Below are 22,663 nucleotides of genomic sequence, written 5' to 3' on the forward strand. Positions count from 1 at the left end.
AGGGGTGACTGATGATGGAGACATGCTGCCAGGCAGATGAGGCAGGAGTCCCAGAACTAGTCTGGTGGGCCCTGGCCTCTGGCAGATGTTTGGAGACATGCAGACTTGAGAAGCCTGAGCCTCTCATCTCTCCTCCTGTGGAATAACAACACTCTCAGTCTCATCTCCACAGAACAACCTGCAAAGTCTGAGGTTCCCCTGCTGGTAGATATGACAATGATGAGCCCAGTACAAGAACTTCTACAGAACAGAATAAAACACACAGCTGTTTCTCACGTCTGGGGCAATCCGAGGCATTGTTTCAAGAACAAATGGCTGGCTAAATGCCTTAGTTTGTTCCCATCTCTCTTGTACCTTCCCTGTCTTGCTTGTTCCAATGCTACAGCTGGGCAGCTCTCAATATGTGAACCAGGATGGCTCATTGCAAAATACTTTCCTGTTGTTTTTGTCTTTTTTTTTTAAACAGCAAAGAGCATTGTGCCACATCTGGGCCAGGTTAAATCACATTAGGGAGGAAAAGAGCCAGGTTGGGTCTTGTGTTCAATAGTCTTGAAGAAGATATTCACTTTGGCATTTCCCATTAAATGAGCAAAGAGCATGGCTAGCCTCCTGGTGCTAGAAACATCACTTGGTATCATGGGTTCTCATCACCTATGAAAACCAAGTCCTACGTGTGTTTAAAATGGACACCCAGAAATGGAAGAATCCAGAATTAGTGACCAATCTGGAAAGTGTGGACCTTAGACTCTGCATCTCTGGTTCCCCATCTGTGAAATGAGGATCTTGATGCTTACTCACCTGAATAAGGCACTTCAAGAGCTCTGCGTGAGAACTGCTGTGTGAGTGCTAAGTCTTATAAGATGTGGGAATGAATATGGGATATTCCTCATACTCTAGGACATTTTAAGGGGTGTACCCCTCCATAGAGAATTGACCAGCCAGTCTGAGTGGCAGTAGCTCAGAACTATCTTGTCTGTTTCATACGCTGAAATGTTCCACTTCCTGGCATCGTTGATCACAGCTCACAAAGGATTCTTGTGCCTCATCTTCAACAGATACCTCATTCCTGTTTAGAGGATGGCAGAAGAGGGGAGACAGGAGTGAAATGTAAAGTAATCTGAGTGCTTGCAGATGGGTTAATCGTGCAAATGTGCACGGTCTGCTAAGCAACACACAGCATGTTTGACAGGGTGAGTGTTCTGTACCCTGAGGCAATATATTTCTGATGCTGTTTTCTTCAAAATGAGGTGTCCAGGTCCCCTGTGGATTTCATCTGGGGAGAATTCATCACCAAAAAATAACTACTTGTGTTGAATTTATAGATGAGCTAAATGGTTTCTCTTAATGCTGTGGTTTAGTACCTTTTAGTTTCTCTCTTTTGCCTAAGCATCACTGTTAGAGGGAAATAAATCTGCCACTCAGATAATGTATTTACCCTTGGTATCAAAATATATACATAAAAATTACAAGGTCATGAACCATAGAAAAAGAAAGAAAAATGTACAGCATATTACATGGCTGGATCCCAAGCCAGGTAGGACAAATAACAATACACTGAAGAGTATTGCTCATTTCCCTTTTTTGAGGGCAGGGGTGCACTTTCCTTTCACAGTGGAAGTCAGTATGTCAGTCCAAATTTATGAGCAGTGTGTTTTTCAGTGTGTTTCATTTATCAAATGCAAATTTCTGAGGCCAGTGATTTACTAGTCAACAACTAGTAGGGCAATAAATAAATATTTACTAATAAAGTATTTTAAAAAAAAAGCAGTGTAAAGGAACAGAATTTTATCTGCCATTCTCCAAGTAATTTGTCTTTCTTTCTGAAAAGGCATGCTATGTGTAGGGTACAAATCCCTTGTCTTTTCATGGAGTCCAACTTGTGTGGAAAATGAGCTGTTATTCTCAGCAATATGTGGCCTTGGGAAGCTATGGACTCTTGCTTATATTTTAAGATCTCTTGTTTCCTAAGGGCTGGACTGAGACTTCAGGTGCAGGTTGAGATGCATAAGCTGCACCAGCGCTGGGATAACGCTAGGAGGCACTGTGACTAGAGAGACGCCTCTGACACAGCTCCCACTCTGCTTCCCCCTGGCTTTGTCAGGGGACAGAGGGAATTTACCGCGGGCTTATACCAGCAGCAGATTATGACATTATGTGTATTGCATGGTCCAGGGCTCTGTCCATTCCCCAGTCCTCTTGCCCAAATTCTCCTGGAGCACCTGCTCACTCACACAATGAAACCTAAAGTCTATGCAGTCCAAGTAGTCTCACCCTCACTCCCTTGTGCAGGCTTGTAGCCCAAGGGCATGTCTATACAGCAGCTGGGTGATGTAATTCCTGTCACAGGTAGACATACACGGGCTAGCTCTGCTCCAGCTAGCACCTAAAAGGGGCAATGTGGCCATGGTAGCCTTACATACCCAGGAAGTTGGGCAGGATTGTTCTCGGGCAAATTTTAAAAAGGAAGAATATCTTGACTTTCAAAAGGAAAGCATGTGTTTTGTGTAATGGGAAGCTGAATAAGGTGTGCCACTTGTTTTCTGTTTACATTTCTCATGCACATAATTCCTTTCCTAACTGAAGGGCAATCTTCAAGCGCCTACAGGCTCCAGTGCTGAATGCCCCATCCGATATGTTCCATGCCCACTGCACAGGCATCACATAGTTTCTTTCAGAAATGGGCATACCTGAGCTGTTAGCAATTAATTCGTTTATATGGAAATTTGGTGCAGGAAATAAGCCCCAGTGTACACAAGCACACAGCCCGTGAAATGGAATATGACAGCCACAGTTAGATCCTCAGCTAGCTTCAGTGGACCTGTGTCAGTTTACACCACCTGAATCCAGTGCCTAACATCCAGGTGTCAGGGTTTCTCATGCAATTGCTGCTTTGCCTAAGGGCTCAAAGAGCAGTAACTCTATCTCAAGTCATCAGAGGCTGATGTATCACGCGCTGTACAATATCTTACCATAAAGAGTCATATCAGCCTGTTTTCAAGGAAAAAGTTCTTGTCTGATGGTTTGTTTTATCCTTCAACTCTCGCACAGGTCTGGCAGTGCGGAGGAAGCATGGAAGTGTTACCTTGCTCAAGAGTTGCCCACATTGAACGCACAAAGAAACCTTACAACAATGACATTGATTACTATGCAAAGCGCAATGCCCTGCGGGCTGCTGAGGTCTGGATGGATGACTTCAAGTCACATGTTTACATGGCATGGAACATCCCAATGACGGTAAGTGGAGAACACTCTATAATTGAGTAAATGGAAGCAGAGAACTATGGATATCTGATCTAAGTTACCTCTGTCTGTGCTGGGTGATACTATTAAATCCATCACCTATTGACCGAGGGTGGGAGGAAGAGCACTTTCATAGCAGCAAATATTCAAAACAAAGAACTCTGCCATCTTAATTTGTTGCCCCAGAATAAGTTCAGTTGCGCACTGATGAGCAGTGACCCACGTTTATGACCTAATCCTAACACAGTGAACTGGGCTAATTTGATTCCTGGGAGGAAGTCATTCATTTATGATGACGTCATTCATCTTTGAGATACTCCGATATTACACAGATAAGCACCCCGAAATGTCTACAAATAAATGTCATGGTGCGTGATACGAATAAACATGCTGAGCCTGATTCTCCACTCCGTTTACACCAGTTTATGCTGGAGTGATTCAGTGGAGCTCACCATTGGTATAATGGATGGGATAATCATGCCCAAACAGTCTAGCTTTGTAGTTTGGTCACGATAATGTAGGCACGTTCTATCTCTTGCTATGTGTGTATATAGCACCTAGCACAATTGGGTCCTGATCTTGGTGTGGGAATGACGTAAAAATGTGCATCAATAAACATTTTCCTTTAAACCCACTGTGGTCAGGTTTGCATCCCTTGGAAAGGGCTCTTAGACTTCCGCTGGGAAGAGAAAAAAGAAACTGCTAAATCTGTTTGCTTGATGGTTTCCACAAATCAATGCTGAGAGTAAAAAAAAAAAAAAGAGAGAGAGAGACACATTTAAATAAACATTTATGCCAAAATACGATTTTCTTAAATTTCTCAGAGATTACTTTTTGATGCAGTTTTCTGCACTGAAACCATAAAGCAGTGCTTTGAAAAAAAACAGACGCATCTATATTGGAAGGACATAAAATCAGCAAGAAGCCTGGTACATTAAAACTTACTTTCCATCAGAGAAAATGATTGATAAAATGTAGGTCATAAAACCCCCATTCGTTCTTGAAAAAAGTTAGAGTGCTGCTGTTTCACAGCTCTGTTGCGCCGGGGCATTAAACAAAACGTTCGGTACTCTCGTTAGCTATAGGACTAGATCATACGGGTGTTAGAGGAGTAAAAACCTCCCCGCTCCGTCAACAAGAACTATCTACCCTATTCATCTCCACGTGAAGCATTGAGTGTGTTGCACCAACACCACCAGCCAATAATCCGTACACTCTAGGACCATAGCTTACATAGGACAGACAATGGTACAGGGAGCTGCGAAGCCTGTCTGTCATACTGAGCTTCACTTTCAATTGAAGACAGTGAATGAGATGATGGGTTGCCTAATTGTAGAACAGTGAGTGCTCTTTGCCAGTAAAGTAGATAGTAGCATTGCTAACACCTGCCCTATCAGTGGACAGCACCCCATTGTAATTCACACTCTCCTTTCTGTACTTGATTGCTGTTTCAAGCCACTGAGAGTCTATGAACGGCTTGCATTCCGGCTAGAGGATTGTTGATTGATACACAAAAGCAAAACAATGCTCCTATGAACCAGCAAACTTCTTTACAAAGTCAAGAAAACATTGTTTCAATGCATCAAAGATTTGGTTATACCCTTTCCCTGCCAACTGTGGTGATCCAGGTACTAGCAATTAACCTTCTTCATGCTGAATGATGTGCAATATCGACTACATATGAAAGATACTCCCCTTCAATGTAGCCAGAAGTAACACACAATTCAGCTTCACATTCCTTTGAATGTGTGCTGAACTTTGCATCAGCAAATGTACAGAACTTTGCATCAGCAAGCAGCAGTGCACCCAGCAAACTCTTCATGAGACCAATAGAAAAGGCTGTTCATTACTAAAGTTGTGTTCTCTCCAGAAACCTGTCTAGTGGGGATACTAATAAAGCTCAAGCTAAAATATGCTGCTGAACTGTAAGCCAGTATTCAATATTGTCTGTAAAGCACATAGGGATCTTTCTGAAGGAAACATATAAGGTGCTTACAATTAGATCAGTGCAAAACTCCTCAGCGTCAGTTCACTGGGGTTCCTACAAACATTGGGACAGATCCTTGGGTGGTGTAAATCAGCGGGACGTAAATCAGTGTTGAAGTCCTGCTTGCTGTCAATGGAGCTATGCTGATTTACACTAACTGAAGACCTGGCTCGGTTTTTGGATCGCATGAGTTGATGCGTCAACCTGAATTTTTGTTTTTAATTTTGTTTTCAAAGGTATGCAAAATCTCAAAGCAAACTTCCATCACAGGTGCTGAGTTTCATCACGTTACGTCAAAACTCCACAAATCAACTCTGATTCATATGAAACTGGAGAAGGGTCTACTCAAAAGTTTAGTGAAATGTAATGAACCTTTTACCAGGCCTGATCTGAGTTTTGGGGGGCTTTATCCTGATCCCATTTACACTGATTTTAACTCTGTAGAAGTCAGTTACTGGAGTTATACCAGTGTAAAACTGGTATAATTTAGGGCCACAACCTATTTAGGTTGTGGGCCACATCCATTATTACCTGTATGGCCCTGCGGATGTCACATGGGCCGCAGCTGTGTGCTGATTGGGCCGCAGGTTGAGAACCACTGATTTAGGGTATGTCTACATTGCAGTGTAAGCCCAGGATTTGAACTCAAGCTCAAGCCTAACACCCCTTCCTTCTATAAACAAATTGCACTAACCTAGGGCTTGGAACTAGGGTTCCAGAACCCCAGGGTTGGGGGGGGGGGATTGGAGGGTCCGAGCCTGAGTCAAACTGGGACCCAAGGTTCAAGCCCTGTTGCTTTACAGTGTGGGTGCAGCCCCACTGGACTCATGCCCTGGGAGTCTGCCACAAAGTATTCCACAATCCTACGGGCTGACTTTCTTTGTCCTCTGGACAGTCAGGTTGGGCAGACAGTCAAGTTTTCCCACACTGCAACACGAACAAAGGGCTAGAGCGGCCATGTTTTGGGACGGTGGTTGGACTCAGGCCTGCATAATGCAATGTAGATGCTGGAGCCACAGGTTGGGACCCAGGGTTCTGCAATTCCTAACCTGTGGTTACAAATGAGTGTAGATGCTAAAGCCCTAGCTTAACAAACCCAGGGTCTGCTAACTCGAGTTCTACTAACCCTGAGCTTACATTGCAGTGAAGACATACCTATAGGGTGTGTCTGCACTGCAGCCAGGGGTGTGATTTGAAGCTCATGTAGATGTACCCAAGTTAGCTTTAATATAGCAGAGAGGATGCGGTGGCATGGACTGCCACACCCCCATTGCTATTTTCAGCAAATTAGCATGGGTACGTCTACCCAAGCTGCATTTCACAGTCCCGGTTGCAATGTAGATGTACCATTAAATCAGAATTAGGCCCTGAGTTTGTAACAAAATCTGTAACCAGGGCAATTACATTAAAGTTTCATTGCAAACATTTAGCACAGCTCGATGTGCCAATAATCTCAGTTATTTAAATGTTGTTTTTACTTTGTTTTTTGTTCGTTTTTCTTCTTTTGCCATTCTCTGTTGTCCAGGCCAGCTGTACAATAAGTAGCTACTTACAAAGGAAAGGCGGAAATGTAGCTTCCAAACAAAAGAAATTCCAGGTTGGTTTCAAGTAAAGAAAACAACTGTAAAGTCAATATGATGGGATTTCTCTGCTATATTCCTGCTTTGCAGAACCCGGGAGTTGACTTCGGAGATGTTTCAGAAAGAATAGCTCTACGACAGCGACTGCAGTGCCGGAGTTTTAAGTGGTACCTGGAGAACGTCTATCCTGAAATGAGGGTTTACAACAATACAATCACTTATGGAGAGGTGCTGTATGACATTGAAAATACATCATAACTGCATTAGAGCATTCCTTTCATCTTAATTAGTGGGCATCAGATCACACAGTACAATTTAAAATCGCCTTGACTGCAGGAACACAAACTTTCCCATACCTCTTTTAATCCAGTCTATAAAGTGTAGGCTATAAGCAATGTTACCCTTCCCATTGGAGTGCACCAGATTAAATCACTGTCATGAACAATGGGACGCATCTTCCTGGTTTTTCTTTTGGTATATAGCAGCCTCGATAATGTAAATCCAAGGCAATTTGTCCCAAATGGGCCAGCATGAACACCAGAAACAAAAAGTCTTTAACTGGCTCAGCTGCCTAGAGTAATCTAAATTAATTGGCGCAAGTGGGGGTGGCGTGGGGCACTGTATCCTCTAAGAAAAGGGTCTCGCTTTGGACCACACTACGATCTTGGGATGGAATACATTGACTTAGGCAGCAGTTCTGCAGAAAAGGACCTAGCGGTTACAGTGGATGAGAAGCTGGATATGAGTCAGCAGTGTGCCTTGTTGCCAAGAAGGCTAACAGCATTTTGGGCTGTATAAGTAGCTCCAATTTATGCCAGCAGATCGAGGGACGTGATTATTCCCCTCTATTCGGCATTGGTGAGGCCTCATCTGGAGTACTATGTCCAGTTTTGGGCCCCAAACTACAAGAAGGTTGTGGAAAAATTGGAAAGAGTCCAGAGGAGGGCAACAAAAATGATTAGGGGGCTGGAGCACATGACTTATGAGGAGAGGCTGAGAGAACTGGGATTATTTAGTCTGCAGAAGAGAAGAATGAGGGGGGATTTGATAGCTGCTTTCAACTACCTGAAAGGGGGTTCCAAAGAGGATGGATCTAGACTGTTCTCAGTGGTAGCAGATGACAGGACAAGGAGTAGTGGTCTCAAGTTGCAATGGGGGAGGTTTAGGTTGGATATTAGGAAAAACTTTTTCACTAGGAGGGTTGTGAAGCACTGGAATGGGTTACCTAAGGAGTTGGTGGAATCTCCTTCCTTTGAGGTCTTTGAGGTCAGGTTGACAAAGCCCTGGCTGGGATGATTTAGTTGGGGATTGATCCTGCTCTGAACAGGGGGTTGACCTCCTGAGGTCCCTTCCAACCCTGATATTCTTTGATTCTATGACTTTGCCCATTGAGTTTTGAAAATCCTGCTGGTCGGAGGAAAACTGATACCCTTGAGAGAGCATGAGTGGAGGCTACAGTTGGGTGTGTCTTATGCTCAACACATGTGACTCAAAGTAGATAAAAACATCACAGTTGGTTTGCAATTAGCTTCTGCTTTTCCTCCTCTTCCCCCTCTCACCGATAGACTATTGCTGAATAAGATCTTGCAAAATATAACCTAATTTTTGTAGACAGATATATTTAAAGATCAGCCCAAACAAAACTCCTGGCTCCAGACACATCAGAACTTCAGAGAGGCTTTGATCCATGCGCATACTTTGTGGCTGATTCCTTTGATTTACAGTGGCCAATTCAAAAACGAAGATCCAAAACTCCCTGATAATTAGGATGTGCATCTGTGGCTCAGGCTCACCTGTAGGGGTTTTGATGTTGTTTGTTTTAATAACTATATAAATAGCATAATCTCCTATTTAAAAAAAAGGCTGATATGACTTATGGCCTTGAAATTATGCAAAGTTCTGATAACTTCACTGTCATGCAATTTGTAAAAAAATCTGAAATTGCCTACTGACGGTAAATTCAAATCCTAGGGGAATGAGCTTTCATATGGTCATTCTTCTTTCCTATGCCATTTGATTGAGCTCATATAAAAATAGGTCATTCACTTTAGATATTGATACAAAGTGCACATTTTATTGGGTAATATCACTTTGCATCTTAATATAACAGTCACTGGCACTAAATGAGAAAAGACATTTAGTAAATTCAACATAAGGTATTAGCAACCGTCAGGTCCAAGAAGGTTGTAAACTGAGAAGCGGATTGGCACTATCAAGTCATGCCTATTACACCAGGTTTGCAACAAGTCATTCACTATAACGAAGTCTGTTTCCATTGAGTGATCAGATAGAAGGTCCTTGAGTTAAACAGGAAGCTTGATGGTCAAGTATCTTAGTTATTAAAATGTATCAAGATAAAGAGTCAAAGCCAGATATTTAGCAGATGTAAATTGGCATAGCTCCTCTGGAGTCTTTGTCTGTGTTGAAATGTACTGTAGGTAAATATATGTGTTGACACTAAGGATGACTTGTTATTAAAAATCTTCCCTTCTGGTTATTTTTCTTAGAGAAAGAGGTCACTGTAGTCTCTGGACTTTAGTGAGTTTAGGGGAAATAAATGTATTGAGTAGATGGACACAGCAGTAAAAGTATATTTCTTATTGACGCAATTCACAATCTTTAAGGCCCCGTCATAAAGCTGTCTTCATCTTCTTTAGCCCATGTAGTACCTTTGTCATAAAATAATCCTACTGAAGCTTAACTGCTGGTATATCTTAATTCCCTCACCAAATTACCTGTTATGTTTCATGTAGTAATCAAGTATTTACTGAGTTTCTTATATTTTATGTGTGATATTTTATGCTACCTATGCAGTAATTACACCGTCATTCGTATAACATGTGGATGCCTGAAAATGTGTTCACCCTCTGAACTAAACCTGACCTGTTGATGGTTTCAAGATGTTCAGTTAAATGACTCCTTTGTAAAATCAGAATAGGTGTTTGTCACATATTCATGTTCATCTGCACTCCCTTATTCCGGGCAGTTCCAAAATATAAGAGAAGCTGCTTGTGTGATATTTCTAGCCTGACTAGGAGGGAAGAAACATCTGAAATCTCACCATATTTTCACCCTGATTTTTCAGACTGATAAAGCCCTTATAGTCTGGGAAAGTATCTGAACTTCTGGTTTAGTTGATTACCTGCACCTAACCTTCGAACCTTTACAAATTCTCCGATGAAGTGAGCTGTAGCTCACAAAAGCTTATGCTCAAATAAATTGGTTAGTCTCTAAGGTGCCACAAGTACTCCTTTTCTCCTAGTACTATTTATTATTATTATTGTGTTGTCTCATGACAATACACCAAACACAATATATTGCTCCCATACTTTACTATATATGTTCCTACTTCAGCTGAGGTTCATTATATATACTTTTGCTTTATATACACCCTACACTAACAAATAAAGTGCTCTTCTGTCAGAAGCACCCCGGTGTAGTTAGTCATGTTTTCAGCATAGAGAGCTAAATTCTCCCCTTATTTATTCCAGTGTAAATCTACTGAAGTCAACATAATTAATCTAGATTTATATAAGCATACCTCGGAGCAGGATTTGGCCTATGGCTTTTACAGTGAATTTTAGTGGTTTATGATCTTTGTGCAATTACTTGAAAATACAGATCTGGTCCAAGTTGGTAGTTTGGCAAGATTGTAGCACATTTTGATAATGCAGCTGTGTTTTTCATACAAGGAATTCACTGTCAAAGTCTCTCCTAGGACACTTGTAAAGGACTAATGAAGTGTCAGTGCTGGTGAATGAGAGTGTTTTCCTTCCTCAAAGAAATGTTGAGCATCTTCATATACTGTTTGCTTTGATAATTGTAAAGCGACAAAGTTTCAATCAACTGGGCTTTTATTATGGATAGCGGTGCCTAAAGCAATTGTTTTTTCTGCTCTCATTGTAGGTACGTAACAGCAAAGCTAGTGGCTACTGTTTAGACCAGGGAGCAGAAGATGATGACAAAGCGATCCTCTATCCATGCCATGGAATGTCCTCCCAGGTAAATTAACTAAAATTCTTGTTACCATTAAGTGATGGAAAGCCTTAGACCTGAACAAAGAAACTTTCAAAGGAAACAAAAAGTGATTTGATGGTGTAACCGGGCACAGACTCACCAGCGGTGCCCCCTGCTGGTCATCTCTGGGAATTAGGTCACCAGCCTCTGTAGCGCCCTCTTCAGGCCGGTGTCTCGCCTTGCTGCTGGTTCCTGTGTCCCTCCCAGGACCCCGATGCCCCTTTCACTGGGTGCTGCCCCCTGGCAGTACCCCACAGTTCTGGGTCTCCCCCTCCCAGGGGACCCCCCCCACCCACTATCCCTACCTCACCTCAGTCATAGGCTCCTGCCAGTCACCAGCTAGCCCCCGCGCCCTGGGCAGACTGCAGTATGAGCCACTCATCACAGGCAAGGTTGGGTTTGGACCTGCTGCCTCTGTCTAACCTTGGAATGTGCCCTGCAACCCCAGTACCTGTTGGGCCTAATGCTAGGCCGCAGCCTGGGGCTTTCCTGGCTAGAGCTCCCCAGCTTCTTTGGCCCTTCCCCAGCCCTGCTCCAATCTAGGTACTCTGCTTAGGTCCCTGCAGCCAGGTCCCTCGCTCTCAGAAGCTAGAGAGAGTCTCCTGGGCTTCTGGCTCACAGCCTTTATAGAGCCAGCTGGGCCCTGATTGGGGAGTGGCCCCTTACCCCCCCCCCCCCCCCACAATCAGCCCAGCTGCCTTCCTCTGCCCCAGCCCTCTCCCAGGGCTATCTTAAACCCCTCTGGGCCTGAGCGGGTGCCACCCCACTACAGATGGATATTGGCAAAATTTGGGCTTTTGGTCCCTACTAGTTTATCCTTTGAGTAACTGAGGATATTTTTTCTGGCGCAGCAGTGATCAAATGAAAGCTGAAAGAGCAAAGCCACATTTATATACAGAGCTTGCATTGGGTTAATTAAAAGTGGTTTAAAAACTGACTTGGAACAATTCCTTAGAGCAATTGGAGCAAATCCTTGCATCAGACAAGCTAAACTGATGTAAACCCGTTTTAAATTTATTTAAGAATGTCCACACAGGGTTTTGAGGCCTTGTCCGCACACACATCACATGTTTAGTGAAACTGATATAAACCTCTGTGTGGAGAGTCTTATTTTGGTTTGTGTGTCTTATTTCAGGCTAGTTTAAACCTGCTTATAATTGATTTAAACTACACCAAAGTAAGCCTGGTTTAAACCAAAATAAGATTTTCCACACAGCTCTTTGCACCAGCTCAACTAAATCATTTTTAAAACCTAACTTTAGTTAAACTGGTGCCGCTTTGTGTGTAGACTAGGTTTAGCAGGGGTAGCTTGTATGTATAAAGTAGTTGTTACCAAAAAGTTTCATTTGGACCTGAATCCTGCAAGTGCTTATGCATGTGTTTAACTTTATGCGCATGATTAGTCCCATTGAATAAGATCACTCAGGGGCTCGATCCGAAGCCCACTGAAGTCAATGGGAAACTTTCAATTGACTTCAGTGGACTTTGAATCAGGCCCCAAGTGGTTAAATTAAGCATGCACATGCTTGCGGGATTGGGGCCTTGGTTTGAATAGCAATGAGTAGCAAATAAATGTCACACCTACACACAAAAATCCCAGTTGATTGTTAAAATGGGTTTTTTCCCCTGGAGAAGAAGGCAATCAAGCTGTGTGACACATTTCATACATAAAGTAAAGCTAATTGAATGTATGGTCTTGCCATTTTTATGAGCAGTCAAAACATGTCAGCTATTCCTATGCCAACAAGTTTCACAGAGAAACAAGCTTTACTCAGAAAGCTCTTTTCACTGCTGAAAACTATTTTTCACTTCACAAAATTGTCATTCCTTCTGCTACCAAAGCCAGAGCCTGATTAAACAATGCAGCCATGGGAATTTTGCCTGCATTAACAGTCCCAGATGAGCCCCGAAGCTTTTTGAGCATGCTTCCCACTTGGGTGGCTATCATTCAGCTATCCCCTGGGTCCCCTATCAGGTCATCTGTGATACTCTAGTACTCCAGCGCTTTTTCCCTCCATACCTGTACAATATCGGCCTGTGCCAACACGGTATCACTCATTGGTGTGAATATGTCCTTCAACAGGATCATGCAGGTAACTGTCCAAGCCAGTTAAATAGTTTAGTCAATTAATTGTGGCAGTGGTGGTTTGTTAATTATTTGCATTACAATAATGCCTAGAGGCCCCAGTCAGAACCTCATTGTGCTATCTGTAAAAACATATAGTGAGCTGTATCCATGCCTGGGATAGTTTACAATGCAAATAGCTACAGGCAGACAAAGGAAGTAGTAGTATCCCATTATCCAGATGGAGAACTGAGGCACAGAGAGATTAAATGACTTTTTAGAGGTTGCACAGTGAATCTGTGGCAGAGCTGGGAATTGAACCCAGATATCCTGAGTCTCAGGTAAGTGACTTCACCACTAGATCATATTTTTGAATGGAATAATTTTGGGTAATGTCTTTTCATTAGAAGCTGGGTGAATAATTCACAGATGTTTGCAATGCCACGACCTTCTTTGACGAAAATATGTTCCAAACTTTTCCCCCCATTCTTCTCCTAGATCCAGTGGCAATCCTAGCTGGTTTTGGTGGTATAAGTATGCCATAGATATAAATCTCAATGGTCATTGGATGTTTGGCATATCATATCATTTGGGAATTGCAAAGATCCATAGCATAACTATCTAGGGAGTGATGAGACCCAGAGAGTCATTTAAAATGTATTTTTTTAAAAATTAGACTAGACTAGACTTTATACCATGTTGTACTTTACACTATACCTGTAACATCACAGTTCAGGGCAACTGCACCTCTAGCTCCCCTCAGTGGTTCAGCGAGGGCACCTACTCCCAGGCTTCAAGCTCCCCAGCTGTTGCCTGTCTTGGGTGGAGACCCACGTCTCTCTCTTCTGACCAGGGTATTTCCAGGCTGCACAGTTCCCTGCCTTCACTGTATATTTCCCAGCAAAGAGAGTCTGCCTAAACAGACCTGCTTGCTTTCTCCTTAGAGACTAGTAACTAAGTGATTGCTACAGATATAAGTTACCACATAGAGTTTTCTAGGCAAACCTACTTTATTCCTATGGGAAAAAGCACTACACAGAAAAAAAATGAAAGAAGCTACACGCATGCTAATAAGCTTACCAGAGTTCATCCCCACTCTCTCACGGGTGCTGTCAACAGCAATCTTTCAACACTTTACCCTAGGGCCTTCCTTGAGGTCACAAGTTCATCAGAGCTTCAGCTCAGAACAAGCACACGGTCTTATGACGCCAGCTCCTTCCAATCCTCTCCTAAGGGTGGGGGTCCTCCAAGGACCGGGGGACATGTCCGTTTGCTGGGTCAGAAAGAAGGCCCTGAGTCAGCCTAAAGTCAGGCTTTTTATCCAAAAGTCTTTTCTTTGTCTGTTAGTCTTTGTAGAATCCAGTTTGAACTAGTATACACATATCTCCCAAAGGCGTATCTTCCAAAGGTTGGCTTTCGAGAGGGAGAATTTGCATTTCCCTCACCTCAAGATATTTCATAAGGAAATCCACCTCACTCACATTGTTCCAGAAGGATTTTTGAACTGCCTCGTACCTTCCAGAGATTTCATTAATCGTGTGTTCCTGCTAAAGAAGGTCAGTACAATCTCACACTAGTACATAAACATTTGAACATAAGAATGGCCATACTGGGTCAGACCAAAGGTCCATCTAGCCTAGTATCCAGTCTTCTGACAGTGAGTGGTGCCAGATACTTCAGAGGGACTGAACACAACAGGGCAATTATCGAGTGATCCATCCTCTGTCATCCAGTATCAGCTCCTGGCAGTTAGAGGCTTAGGGACACCCAGAGCATGGGGTTGCATCCTGATCATCTTACCTAATAGCCATTGATGAACCGATCCTCCATGAATTTATCTAATTATTTTTTTAACCCAGATATACTTTTGGCCTTCACAACATCCCCTGGCAACAAATTCCACAGGTTGACTGTGCATTGTGTGAAGGATTACTTCCTTAGGTTGTTTTAAACTGTTGCCTATTAATTTCATTGGGTGACCCCTGGTCTTGTGTTACGTGAAGGGGTAAATAACACTTCCCTATTCACTTTCTCCACAGCATTCATGATTTTGTAGACCTCTATCATATTTCCTTTTAGTCATCTCTTTTACAAGCTGAACAGTTCCAATCTTTTTACTCTTTCCTCATATGGAAGCTGTTCTATATTTCTAATCATTTTTGTTGCCCTTCTCTGTACTTTTTCTAATTCTGATATATCTTTTTTGAGATGGGGCCACCATCACTGCGTGCAGTATTCAAGGTGTGGGCGTACTATGGATTTATATAGTGGCATTATGATATTTTCTGTCTTATTATTTATCCCTTTCCTAATGGTTCCAAACATTGTTAGCTTTTTTGACTGTCACTGCACAGCGAACAGATGTCTTTGCAGAACTATCCACAGTGACTCCAAGATCTGTTTCTTGAGTAGTAACAGCTAATTTAGACCCCATCATTTTGTACGTGTAGTTGGGATTATGTTTTCCAACATGCATTACTTTAGCAGCACTAAATCGCATCTGCTATTTTGTTACCCAGTCACCCCGTTTTGTGAGATCCCTTTATAACTCTTTGCAGTCAGCTTTGGACTTAACTATCTTGAGTAATTTTATATGGTCCGCAAACATTACCACCTCAGTGTTTACCTCTCTTTCCAGATCATTTATTAATATGTTGAACAGTACTGATCCCAGTACAATATTAGCCAAACAAAGAGAATGGGATATTAGGCACATGCTTTTCCAATTTATAGGGGATACTTTCACAAATATATTGACCTATAATAATTATAAACCAAAAATTTCTCTAAATCCTAAATGAAAATGTCTGGCTTCACCGTAAGAATTTAATTGAACAAAATCCAGTCATTTTGTTCACACTATAGTAATAAAAGAACTACATAATTTACTATGTGAATCTATGTTCTGAAGATGTCAATTAAAGAAAATAGTAGAATCTTGTTAATTTGTTCTTATAACTCAGAGACCCATTGCAAAATACTAAATTTAGCTAATTCAGGTTAGCAGGTACAACCCTTACACATGTTTGTTATCACTTGCTCACAGGAGTAGTCCTATTGACTTAAATGAGCTTTAGAGTAGACCGGTAAGGCCCGATTCAGGAAAGCACTTAAGCATGAGCTTAACTTTAAGCGCATGCTTATGTGCATTGCTGAATAGGGATGGAGAGAAGCACATGCTTAAAGTTGATGTACATGGTGTTTAAGCACATTTTAAATTAAGACTATTATGAAAATTGTTTTTAATTTGTATGCTTAAGTGCTTTTCTAATCAAGGTTTATTTCCTAAATACAGATGGTCCCCGGGTTATGCAAGACCCAACTTATGCAAATCCGCACTTATGGAAAAAGTTCCGTAAGCTAGAAATAGGAGAGGGTTTTGTTTGTTTGTTTCGTTTTTTTTTCACAATTGTTGGGTATACGTTTCCGACTTACGCAAAATTCAAGTTACGCGAGGCGTTCCGGAATGGAACGATTGCATAATCGGGGAGCGTCTGTATGTATATAATTTTTTTCTTACAAATGTTTTGAGGTTTTAAAATGAAATCTCTTCATCCCACACTTGTATTGCTGTTACTTTACTTTTTTTAATGAACATAGATATTATTTAAATCCAGGACTTTGTTTTTTTCTGTGATGTTATTTTAAATTCTGTTGAAGCACCATCTGAATCAGACCCGCATTAATGAACAGTCATTCATGCATAAGTAAAGTCTGACCTTATTACCGACTAAACGATTAACTGAAGTTCAGCTATACATATTATTGGCTTGGAACCTTAGCTTGTACATTACCATGGAAGCATAACAAGATTTGCAAAATATAAATATTGCCTATTGTGGTTAATTGCAAGCCAGTGACAGGTCGTACCTTATTACAGCAAAGTGGATAGATGTTCAATTCACACTGCCAAAGCATCCACCCTTGGTGGTCTTATTACGGGACACTTGACTGACACTTTCAGAGTAAATTTAGATGGAGTAGCCTTTGGTTAAGATAACAAAATAGAGTTTCTTAATTAGATGCAAATGAGATTTCCAGGAAGAGTCCATTTCAGTGAGAGGCTGCCAAGGCTCATACAGAGAATTCAATCTCTAGCAAAATTTTCTTTTAGCCAGAAGGTCCCAGTTTAAAGTCCTTGTAGAAGGTCTCTTTTCAATCTCTAATATTGTGCCTAGTGCCGGTAGTCATGGAGATAGTGAGGTAAATGGTTCTGACTGTAATTTATTTTGCAGGTTCAACCTAGAAGTGGGTCACCCTGACTCTCTTATTTGATACAATACACTTCACTCTCGAAAGAAAGGGGGATGGGATGCATCACAGTTGTGGTTTAGAAAGTTGCTAAGGTTGAACAACAGCCATGAAAAGCAGAGTAGTCATTTCCCCCAACGTCTACCAACTGGCTATCAGGCTGCATAGGTCTTAAGCTTCAGTTAATGTCTCAGCAGAGACCAGGTTCTCCCATCCCTTTCCAGCCGGATCTTAGTTCATTTCATGTGGGACATAACAAGTCCCCCTTGCCTTTCAGGATCACACGGCACTGCCTAGTAGATGATATGGATCCTCTTCTGAGGGTTGGGAATTCTTCCCATTGAAGTAGCGCATCCATCATGCAGCTACAGTGCTCAGTGATGATGGACCACACACGTTCTTTTCCACGAGAACTGATGTGTCAAAAGAAGGTAATAAACTATGCTCCTCTTGGGTGTGAGCATGGGAGACCCAGAATTCCTGATCTTGCAGAGACAGCCAACATGGCAAAGATCTGAAAAGCCCTGGAGCCCAATAGCGAGGGAAGGTGAGCAAGGAGTTTGTTTGGAAGGACTCTGAGGAAGCAGGGACCAGGTATTTATTAGCGTTGGGGAGAAGGAGGTGCATGGATCTGAATATTTTTGAACCAAAATGGCATTAATATTTGGTTTCCACATAGCTGGTTGATGGGCAGTACTGCCTGGAATGCTGCTGAAGATGCCCTCCCAGATAGCTGCTTGCAGCTGGGCTGGCTTATCTGCTGAACAGCTGTTGTGGTCCCGAGCACAAGGAGGAGCAGCTCCATAGTGGGAGAAGTATTGTCATCTCATAAACTAAGCACATGATGTTAATCTTAGTTCTGACACCAACTCTTCCTTAATCAAACCACTTAATCTCTGTGTTCGATGTGTAAAATGGGGATCATGATATTTACCTACCTGTGTCATAGGAGTATTTTGTCTCTTGATTAGTTCAGAGGTGTCAATATGCCAGAATGCACACAAACCCCCTTCACCAGCCAGGAGCCTGGCAGCCCCCCAAACCTGCAAGTATAGGAAGTGTCCCTGCAAGCCCTTTCACCAGCTATGCCCAGTCCTAAGCAAGAGCATCTGAGCTTGGCTTCATATGCAACTGGAGACTGAGGGACACCTAAAGACTCCCTTCCCCTGCCCCTCATTCACACATTTATAAAAGGATTCAGTTAGCATTGGACTGTAACACTAACCCCTCCCCTCAATCCCTTAGGGCTGGAGGCAGGACAAGAACTGTTTCATAGCCCTGTCCAAAATTTGCTACTGATGGTTCTGTTCAGTACATCAGGCTGGGGATTTTTCTGTCTAAAACCTCTTGCATTCAGATACTCAATACCTACTGCAGTCATATTTTGAGAGAAATGTTGAAACTCTGTTTTTGTTGTTATTACAGTAGCACCGAGGGTTGGGACTGTACAAAGAATAGGAAGAGACAGTCGCTGCTCCAAAAAGCTTGCAATTTGAATAGACAAGACAAAGGACGGGAGGGGAAATAGAAGCGCAGAAAAGTGAAATGACATGCCCTTCATGCCAGCAGAACCCAGAATCAATCCCAGTTCTCCTTACTCCCAGTCCAATGCCTTCCCTACCAGACCACACTACCTCCCGCTTCCATTTGCACCGCTCTATAAAATACCTTTTTCCAGGGCCTGAGAATGATATTTAGGGGAAGTAAATCAGCAAACTGGAGGAGTTAATCTACTGGATCATCCAGTACTATTATCCATCCCCCCTCTCCCGCCCCAGTTTAGTTTACATTCTGTAAGAAACGCCAAGCTGTATGGAGAGGTGCTGTGTTATCTAAGCTGAGCATTTAGCAGATAAGCATGGATTGGAGTCACTCACATGGAGCCAAGTTAATTAATGATTACACAGCTGGAAAAGTTATACCATCTCACCACAATTTACAAAATTAATTCAGTGTGAGGACCGCAGCTGCGCAAACCCTAGTCAAGGATATTCAAGTAGATAGCACGAAAGGTGTTGACAGCTAGCACTTTACTAGGTTAAATCATTTTTAAAACCCCTCTGTAATGAGCGTGGGTAAATATAGTTGTCTGTCATGTTTAGCTTTGAGTTCCTGACATTTTAAGTCTCATGTACTAGACATAAGATGTCTGTATTGTATTGTGTTGGGTTGTTTTCATGCTCCTACTGCATGTGAGACTCTATCCCATCTAGACCGGCACTTGTTTTCACCAGTTGGATTATCACCGATGCTTTGTGCCTCTCACTGCTGTGAAGGCAGCTCAATACTCATCCCATGATCTGTTAGATTTTGTGGCCCCGATTCTGCCAGGTACTTGAGCATGTGCTTGACTGCTCGTATGTGAGAAGTCCTATTGAAGCCAGTGAGCAACGGCATGCTTACAATTAAGCACATGCTGAATCAGTGTCTATGATTGCATTATTCATTCTAGCCTCCTTTTCCCCTACCTATCCTTTTCACTCTTTCTGTGTTGCATAGCCTAGAACCATAGCCTTCACCATACAACTAGCCAAAGACACCCCAACCGCTCCACCTTTAACTCCTTAATCCTCATCATTAACAAAACTTCTTTCTTTGGGTTTATTTTTTCACTAGCTAAGGTCTTATCTTCTTGCATAAGTTGCACCAGTTTAACTAAAATCGATTTAGTTAAACCGATGCAAACTCCTGTGTGGACACTTTTGACACCAGTTACCGCTGGGTTACCACTAGCTTAACTTGTGAAAGAATTGACTCAAGCAAAATCAATAAAAACCAGGTTTAAACCAAGTGAAGCGTGTGGACACAGGGTTTTGCGCTGGTTTAACCAAATCTATTTAAAAACACACCTGTAGTTAAACTACGGAGAGTCATTGCTGGACAAAAAATGACTGAAGAACATGCAAAATGTGGTATAGGGTTTAAGAGTTTTTAGGAAAGAAATAAGAATGACAGGAATCTTGAACTGCTAAGACCGGGGGTCTGCAAGTTTGCCATCTTGCACCACCATCTCTAATACTCATTGGTTTGCATTGCTGTCTAATGAACCATTATTATAGACTCGCTTCTGAATGAGAAGATGAGGCAGTCAGTGGAAGATATGCTGTCTCGTAGAAGAATCATTTCCAGGCTTTCCTATTCCTGGCTAACTTGGGCTGGGAGCATTGCAGAATGGCTGCAGAGTTTATATACAATCCTGCATCAACTCTCTGCAAATGGTGGCACAGTCTCAAAGGAATTCAGTGTCTATCTCGAATGCTATGAGGTAGCCCTGATATTATACAGTGTGCGAAAGAGGAAGGGGATTTAATAAGAGGGGAAATGGCAACCGGGGACATAAACGTGTTGATGAACAACGTACAGCAACTCCCCTTCCTCCCGCCGCCATGCATACACACTCCCCCACTGGCACAGAGATGAGTCACTGCCGATGGGGAAGCGAGAACTCTCTTGGCATATAGATCAAGCAGAAAGAGGAGAGGCCAGCATTTGGATTCCCGCAGCACTGTAGCTACAGAAACAGAGGGGAAAGGAGGAGATGAAAGGCCTCGCTTGAACTGTTGCTTGAGGGCAGATATTTAACAATTTACTTGACAGTGCTCTGGTGTTCTAGAGTTGCATACTGGATGGTGCGGTCAGTTGTTTGGAACCTGGGGTGGATGAAAGCGTGATTGCTTGTCTTCTTGGCACCTGCATGTTCTGTACAAATCTGTATATTTATTCATCATTTCTTTATGCTCCCGGGTAGGCTGGAAGTTTCAGACTCCAAGGGAACTTTCTCTCTTTTTTTCCATACAGGTTTACAGATGAGAGAGCCTGCTTTAAAATTAGCCTAGGAAGACAAAACAGCGTTGGAAGTTTTTAAAAAAAAAAAAGTTTAATTTTAAAAACTGCCAAAGTCCAGTGTGGTAATTCCTACAACAGTTATCTGAGCATGTGGAGATCTTCACACTTTGTCTCTGTGGAATGAAAATTAGGTGGAGCAGACACTCTAAGCTACCAACCTTGAATTAAAAGCTATCTTTTACTTATCAGAAAGTTACCATCTGGGTGACACCTTCCAGAGATAGCACGGCTTACCATTTTAAAACTGGAGATGGTTGCTGGCGGTTTTCTCATTCCACTCTGGTTCCTGAACGGTAGAAGGAAAAAATCCTCTAGTGTCACATGTACAACAGATAATCAGAGGATTATATCTTGAGGTATTCAATAGAACACTTGGCTTCAGTTTCACTTATATGGATCACTTAGCTCTTCTCTGATAAAAGGGAAACGCTCGGCTAAGGTTCAGCCTCATGCCAGTCTCAAAAGCATATTTTTGTTTTCATTCTGGACGACAGAAGATGAACATGTAAAACGAGCAGGGATATAATCTGCATCGAGACAGTGTTATACTTGTTTTTATAGAGAGAAATGAAAGGGTTAAATGCCATTGACTTTAGTTGAGTTACACTGGGGAAAACTTTGGCCCAAGATGTTACAACCCATGCCGCAGGGAGAATGTATAGATGCTCTTCTGGTTGGGAGCATATCCCACAAAGGTTGAACCCTCTGAAAAGAACTTTTAATTTAACAGTTGCAGTATATATCTCGCTACCTCGCCTCAGCCTTCAGCTTTTCTCTTAATAAGGTAACACAACCTTATGAATGTGTGTTAGGTGATTAAAAAAAAAAAGGAGCACACTATAAAATATTGGTAGAAGGCCAGGCTCTGGAATTCAGGAGGTTTGTGTTCAATATGTGGTCTCATTCCCTGTGTAACCTCTGTGCCTAAGATCCCCAGTACAAAACGGGGATAATAGAATTTCTTTGCCCCCACCTTTACTCTATCTTGTCTGTTTAGATTATAATCTCTTCAGGGCAGGAACTGTTTCTTCAGTATATGTATGTACAGTACCTAGCACAATCAGACCTGATCTCTGTTGGGGCCTCAAAGTGCCACCACAATACAAATGAAGAAGAAACAAATGAGTCCCATGCAGGCAGGTAGGATAGTATGAACTAATTTCACCCTTGGTGTCGTTAAACTGACCTCAGTGAACGATCACCAGAGTTGAAGTTAGCTCTCTAAATTCCCCTCTGTCCTTGATAGAAAGTAAAATGTTAGTCAGAGAAAGAACTAACATTTTCTATTGTATCCATTCAGATGCTGCAGAGAGATTTCTCTGTCTGACTTACAATATCTGACAAAATCCAATAACACTCCAACAATTTGGCATCAAAGCTCCAGATCTTATTTATATTGTTAAGGAAGGCCACAGAGGAGTTGAAGCATTGTCTTTGCCCCCTTTTTTCTGATCTACAGTATTAAACCACTTACTTTAATATGAAAGTACTTTAGCACTGATGACTTGGGATGTTTTAGGATCTGTTAGCCATATGCAAGTTTGGAGTAATTGGAGGACTATTACATTTTATCAACCACCTGATTGTGGGCATGAGTTTTTAAACTCTAATCCTTACAGGAGTGGATGCTAAGAACTGTGTTTCTTATTATGGTGTTAAGGTCTTGCATGGTGGACT

The 22,663-nt window shown here is 42.1% G+C and overlaps 1 protein-coding gene across 6 annotated transcripts in view; it reads left to right on the plus strand.

The window, feature by feature from the left end:
- GALNT9 (polypeptide N-acetylgalactosaminyltransferase 9) overlaps positions 1-22,663 on the plus strand; it is a 325,496-nt gene that overhangs the window by 297,249 nt on the left and 5,584 nt on the right. For 5 of the 6 annotated variants that reach the window (XM_043529609.1, XM_043529608.1, XM_037879090.2 and 2 more), the window contains 3 exons: positions 3,049-3,234; positions 6,898-7,035; positions 10,714-10,809. In XM_043529609.1, coding sequence (XP_043385544.1) covers positions 3,049-3,234; positions 6,898-7,035; positions 10,714-10,809 — 420 coding nt within the window. Of the gene's footprint in view, positions 1-3,048; positions 3,235-6,752; positions 6,825-6,897; positions 7,036-10,713; positions 10,810-22,663 lie in introns of all 6 variants that reach the window. The other variant, XM_037879091.2, reaches the window with a different exon arrangement.

The sequence above is a fragment of the Chelonia mydas genome, chromosome 15, assembly GCF_015237465.2.
Source record: "Chelonia mydas isolate rCheMyd1 chromosome 15, rCheMyd1.pri.v2, whole genome shotgun sequence".
NCBI lineage: Eukaryota > Metazoa > Chordata > Testudines > Cheloniidae > Chelonia > Chelonia mydas.